We start from the raw sequence: 6,861 nt of genomic DNA on the forward strand, positions 1-6,861 counted from the left end.
CTAGCTGGGTGGGTGGCTATCAGGTGGCATTGGTAGGCTGTCCAAAATCCCAAATGCAGCCTCCTACCGCGATTAGCGCACCACACCATGTACAATTCAGTCATAGATGTTCTGGCAGTCGAATTACTCTGTCCCAGTAAGTTGTAGCCCAAGTAGAGTTGCACCAGTCTCAGCATGGAATTGTTGAAATGTGTGGATCTGGATGTAGTGGAGGCGAACTGACCAGCATCAGGGTGGGTTAGCTCCTCCCTGGCTTCCTGGGGCTCAAAGTCTATGTGTCTCCTCGGTACCCCCCTCTCTCGACTTCTCCATTCTGGTCCTATAGCCTCCTTTAGGCTACACATTCCCAGTCGCACGGTCCACTCGATCAGATTCATGGACAGCTCTCCACCGAATATCCTGAAGGAAATTGACACCTCGTCTAGGTCCGTTGTGACTTGGAACCTAAACGTGGTGAAGAACTCCTTCGCTAATCTCACAGATATCTCCGGGTCCCTATTCTCTAACACCCACTCAAAACCCAAGGCGTCCATACTGGCCAGGAAGGAATCACGAACAGATAACTCATCCAAAGAGGGTATGTGGAGTACCTTTCCGCATTTGACCTGCTTGCTGCTATCTTCCTTGTCGTCAAATGCGTCCTGAAGCTTTCTGGTGTTGTAGTGCTTCATGTCCTCCATAAGCTCATCAGTGAGCTCTACCCTCCACCGTCGGTACACAATCCTCTCTACCGGAGGGTGGACTAATTCTTGGTGGTCGTCGGGGAGCTGCTGCTCATGGTACTCTTCCCCCTCTAAAGAGATATAACTCTCTGAGTCAGACTCTTCACTGGACGTGTAGTCGCTGTCACTTAACCTCCTTCTTTCTTCCCGCTCTCTGATCACTATGCTGGCATTGGCAGTGCTCTGTTTCTTTACGACTTGTTTCTTCTTGGCAGGGGCTTTCCCTTTTCTCTTTCTTTCTTGGATGTACTTGGCTTCTTCGATTTCCATTGCCTCTGTTTTTTCGTCTGCTTGTGTTGAAACGTCCTCCTGGGTGGTAGGCTCGGTCACCACACGGGTACTAGTATCACTTCTTGTCGCCTCCTCCCGACCTACTGACTCTGATGCGAGGTCCAGACCCTCAGCCACCTTGTCAGCATTCTCCTTCTGGTCAGCCGGCGTTGATGATACTGTCCTTGTTGCCATTTGGGTGTCCTTCTGGCTAGCTTTCGAGGGCTCCTCCCCAGGTTTTGTAGGAGTAGTCTTCTCGTCTTCGCCAGAGACCTCCACTGCATCTGCTGCTCTGTTTGCTCCTGCCTTGTTGGACTTCCACTTTCCTAAGCATCTCTATGACACTCTTTGGGGTTTCTGCCTTTCTGCCTTGGGGTCGTTCTTCAACACTAGCCTCATCTTTATTGGCTCTGGTTTAGTTACCACTGAGGCTTCCTCTTGATGTGTTTCTGGTTCTTGCCTCTCATCCTTCTCTGCTTCATCCTTCTCTGCTTCGTCCTTCTCGCCCTCGCTTGTTCTCCCTCCGCTCTCTTTTTCCTCTGTTTCTCCCCAATTGGGATCTTGATAGGCGGAAAGAGGGCTAACGTCGAGCGGCTCTGTTTGTTGGTGTATGGGAGAAAGGTGATAGGGTTCTGATTGTGCAGTTACTGTTGGGGAGGTCTTTTCGGATGTCAGATTTGAGGTTTTTGGGGTGGTGGTGGGTGGGATTACTGTGGTTGCAGTTTGGGTAGGGTTTGGTGTCGCCGGCATTTCTCCGGTCAGGATAAATCCGGCCAGAGTCGCTGTCCAATCTTTGTTCGGGTCTTGTTGCCTTAGATACGCTGCCAGTGCGTCTAAAGGAACCATTGTCAGAATTTGTGTCGTCGGCGTTGGCTGTGATCGTTGCGGACTCGAAGGCCGCGATTCGGTTGTTGCTCGGACTACTGGGGGGTCTTCGCCGGTGGTAGATGCTGGGTTATCGGTTGCTTTTCTCTTCGCCATGGTCTGTATCGGTGGTGGTTCTCTTTTTCAATTAGTGGTTCACGGTGGTTTTTTGATTTGGGTGGTAGTTTTCTAAGGGTTGGTGGTTGTGGGTGAGGGAATGCAGGTAAGGGTTTGTAAAGTGAAGGGGAGTAGGCGGTGGGGTATTTTATAGTGGGGTGGGCAGTTGAGGGTTTTGACCGGTTGCAGGTTGCGACGCTTCGGGTGGGAGGAAGTTGAGCATTCTCGCAGCTGATTGGACGTCTCCCGTCACGTCTCTGCTCCACGCGCCCTCCCAGTCTCTGTACTCGCCTGCAAAGCTGCAACACGCACCAAAATTCAAATTTCACTCTATACCTCCCTCTCAACTAGCTGGAAATAGAAATAAAGCAAATAAATGGCTCTTAATATAATTCAGAGTTTCACCCAAGTGGTATCCTCGTGGTCAGTACGGACTCCAAATTAATATTTAAGATCCGAAAATCTTTTTGGTGTTTTTCCTACTTAACTTAAGTTAAATTACTAAATATTCACAATATTACATCATTACTAAGGGTATTTAAAGTTTTACCTGGTCAATAAGCACAAATCATATTACGTTGACCATGTGGAACTCCAAACCCCTTTTCTACTGGTCATTTAGACGTTATTGAGATGTAGTGGAATTTCTTCCACTACACACATCTCTTCATTTTCTCTATATATTTTTAATCTATCCTTGGTCTCAGATTTTTGTCGTGCCACATCTTTGTTTTCTCCTTGTACCACATGGCTGAGTCAAACGACTCCAATCTGAGTTCTTCCAGCTCTTGTAGTTGCAGCTTCCTTTCCTCTTCACAGGCCTTAGCATCCACGTTAACCTGCTGAACTGCCCAGTACGCTCGGTGATCAATTCCTACTAGCAAGTGGCACATCTTCCCAAAGACGATGCGATATGGGGACAACCCGATAGGAGTTTTGTAGGATGTCCGATATGCCCACAGAGCATCCTCCAACCTTGTACTCCAATCTTTTCTGGAGGGGTTGACTGTCTTCTCTAAGATGCTCTTTATTTCTCTGTTTGAGATCTCTGCTTGCCCGTTGGCTTGAGGGTGGTAAGGAATAGATAGGCGGTGATGAACTCCGTACTTCTTCATCAATGCTTCGACTGTTCGGTTGCAGAAGTGAGTCCCTTGATCGGAGATGATTGCCCTTGGTATCCCAAATTGGCTGAATATATGACTCTTGAGGAACTTGGTGACTTCTTTAGATTCACAAGTGCTCGTGGCTTTGGCTTCTATCCACTTTGATACATAGTCAACTGCCACCAGGATGTAGGAGTTCCCATAAGATGAGGGAAAAGGACCCATGAAGTCCATACCCCAGATGTCGAACACCTCACAAACAAATACTGGAACTTGCGGCATTTCGTCCCTTGCGGAGATCCCACCGGTCAGTTGGCAACGGTCACAGCCTTTGCAGAACTCGTATGCATCTCTGTTCAGGGTCGGCCAGTAGAATCCGCTATCCAGCACCTTTCTGGCAGTCTTCCTTGGCCCGAAATGTCCTCCACATGCCAAGGAGTGGCAGTGCGTAAGTACATCCCATTGCTCCCAGTCAGGAACACATCTCCTTATGACCTGGTCGGTTCTTGTCTTCCACAAGTATGGGTCGTCCCAGAAATAATACTTTGCTTCGCTCTTGATCTTCATCCTCTGAGCCTTTGTCACGTTTGGCACCATTGGTAGCTCTCCCGTCACTAGGTAGTTGGCCAAGTCCGCATACCAGGGTTCCTGTCCTACTTTCTCCTTGCCCTTGGTTGTTGCGTCCTGCCCAGTAAGCCTCATTACTTCTTCCCAATCGATCTTCCTTGCGGAGAAAATCACTTCACACAAATGCTCTTCCGGGAATCGATCTCTCTCATCCACACTGTTCCCTTCTTGTATTATTCTGCTCAAGTGGTCCGCTACTTTGTTTTCAACCCTCTTTTTGTCTTCTACTTCCCAATCAAATTCTTGTAAAAGCAGTACCCATCTGATCAGTCGGGGTTTTGACTCCTTCTTCGCAATGAGATACTTAATGGCCGCATGATCAGTATAGACGATGACTCTGGATCCCAGTAGGTACTGCCTGAACTTTTCGAATGAATAGACAACCGCCAACATCTCCTTCTCGGTGGTGTCATAATTCCGTTGGGCTTGATTCAAGGTCTTAGATGCGTAGAATATCACGTACCTTTTTCCCATCGATCTTCTGACCCAGTACGGCCCCCACTGCATAGTCACTAGCATCGCACATCACCTCGAAGGGGTGATCCCAGTTAGGAGCCTGAATAATCGGTGTAGAAATCAATTTTTCCTTAAGGAGGTTGAAAGAAGCCTTGCAATGCTCGTCGAAAATGAACTCCACCTCGTTCTGGAGTAAGGGGTCGGGCAATCTTGGCGAAATCCTTGATAAATCTTCGATAAAATCCAGCATGGCCCAAAAAACCTCTTATTCCTTTCTGATCAGTAGGGAAGGGTAGTTTGGATATGACATCCACCTTAGCTTGATCCACCTGGATTCCCTTTTCTGACACCACGTGTCCTAAGACAATTCCTTCTGTTGTAACCATAAACTGGCATTTCTCAAAATTTAAAACAGACTCTTTTCTTGGCACCTTTCTAGCACCACATCAAAATGTTGCAAGCACGAGTCGAAAGAGTCTCCGTAGACAGTGAAATTATCCATAAAGATCTCTATACAATCTTCAATCAAATCCGAGAATATGCTCATCATGCACCGTTGGAAAGTACCGGGGGCGTTGCATAAGCCAAATGGCATACGCCTATATTTGCATAGGTTCCAAACGGACAGGTGAACGTGGTCTTATCCTGGTCCTCCGAGTTCACGTAGATTTGAAAGTAACCACTGTACCCATGCAAAAAGCAGAAGTACTTCCTCCCAGCCAGTCGCTCCAGCATTTGATCAATGAATGGCAGGGGGAAATGATCCTTCTTGGTTGCAGTGTTCAGCTTTCGGTAATCTATACACATTCGCCATCCAGTGACTAGTCTGGTGGGCACTAGCATATTCCTCTCATTCTTAACCACCGGGATCCCTGATTTCATAGGGACCATATGGATTGGGCTGACCCATTCACTATCGGGTACCGAGTATATAATGCCCAGTGAGAGTAACTTCAAGATTTCCTTCAGTATCTTTTCCCGCATGTTTGGGTTCACCTTTCTTTGCGAATCTCTATGTGCCTTGGCTCCCTCCTCCAGCCTAATGTGGTGCATGCAGACGTCCGGGCTTATCCCCACCAGGTCCGTAAGGCTCCATCCAATAGCCTTCTTGTTTTTGCTCAACACAGTTAGTAGTCTTGCCTCTTGCTCTACAGTCAGCCCGCTATTGATGATTACAGGGAACGAGTCTTCCTCCCCGAGGTAGGCATACTTAAGGTTTGCTGGAAATTTTTTTTAACTCCACTTGTGGGGGTAGCGTGTCTGTAGGTAGAGGGTTCTTTCTAGAATCCTCCTCTCGCTCTTGTTCCCATCTGATTTTTCCTCCATACTGGCCGGTAGTAAAGCCCCTACGGATCCCGCTAGTTCCGACTTCTGACAGAATTCCATAATTGCTTCTTCGATCTCCTCGTCAGTTAACCCTCGGCTACTGATCAGATCACACCATGCAGCTGCTTCCACATCAGCCTGGGCATACACATCCAAGGCTTGGAGTGTTTCCAGCAATAATTCGGTCTCAAGAAATTCTTGGACTAAATGATCAATTACATCAACATAACATAAATTTTCAGAATCTATTGGTTTTTTCATGGCTTCATTGATGTCAAAAACAAATTTCTCACCATTAAAGTCAATGCAAATTGTCCCCTCAGCCATATCCACAATTGTCTTAGCCGTTCTTAAGAATGGTCTTCCTAACAATATCCCGCTAGACTCCCTAGCTTCTGGTTCACTCATTTTAATTACATAAAAATCAGCGGGATAAGTAAAGTCTCGTATCCTGACCAACACATTTTCTAACACACCCTCCGGATTTATACATGACCTATCAGCCAGTTGGATCAACACGCTAGTATTTGACAATTGTACCCCCTTCAACCGATTATAAATGGATAACAGCATAACATTGATAGATGCTCCTAAATCGCACATTGCATGCTCGATTTTTACATCTCCAATTGTTATGGGTGGAGTAAAAATACCTGGGTCGGCTCTCTTGGGTGGTAGTTTCTACTGTACAATAGCTGACGCTATCCCTTCCACCATGATTTTTCCATCCTCCTGGGCCTTTCCGGCTATGAACTCCTTTATAAACTTCCCTAGAGGGGGCAGTCTCACGGCTTGGAGGAATGGTATTGTGACATCCAGCTTTCCGAATATTGACATGAAATCCACAGGGTTTTCTTTCCTCCTCTTCGTGACAAACCGATATGGAAAGGGCTTTTCTCCCTTAGCCTCTTCAGTTAGCCTTGGTGGACCTTCCCTTGGTGCCTCCTTGGTTTGAGGTCCCGATGCGGGTATTGCTCCTTCAGGTTGCTCGTTTCCAGGTTGTTTTTCTCCCTCCTTTCCTTCCACAGTAGGCTTCTCGTTTAGAAAAAACGGATCCTCCATCTGAGGCAGAGGCCTCTTGAGCTCTTCCGCTGAGATGGTGTCGCTCAGCACCCTTGCTCTACTAGATTCCCCAATAGGGTTCTTGAGTTGAGGTCCATTATAGGTTATTCCGGACCGCAGTGTAATCTTACTCACATTTGCCTTTTCATGTACATGGACTGTAGATGGGAGTTTCCCTGAGTTCTCTTTCGTTTCGCCCACCGAGTTAGCGAGCTGGGACAACTGCCTGTTCATTATATCCATATTTTCCCTATGCTCCTTCTGGGCACTTTGCATTCCTTGCATTGTTTCATTACTGGACTGCAAGTCGCTTT

General features: G+C 47.2%; 1 protein-coding gene across 1 annotated transcript; it reads right to left on the reverse strand.

Annotated features, from left to right (window-relative positions):
• Positions 1 to 1,973, reverse strand: LOC148928447 (uncharacterized). Its single transcript, XM_089056678.1, has 3 exons — positions 1,917 to 1,973; positions 291 to 1,031; positions 1 to 63 (listed from the first exon to the last, which is right to left on the reverse strand). The coding sequence occupies exons 1-3, from the start codon at positions 1,971 to 1,973 to the stop codon at positions 1 to 3; spliced, it is 861 nt and encodes a 286-aa protein (XP_088912804.1).
• Positions 1,974 to 6,861: the final 4,888 nt, after the last annotated feature.

Source organism: Salvia hispanica, chromosome 4, assembly GCF_029641045.1.
Source record: "Salvia hispanica isolate PSC_SH4W2 chromosome 4, Shi_PSC_v1, whole genome shotgun sequence".
NCBI lineage: Eukaryota > Viridiplantae > Streptophyta > Magnoliopsida > Lamiales > Lamiaceae > Salvia > Salvia hispanica.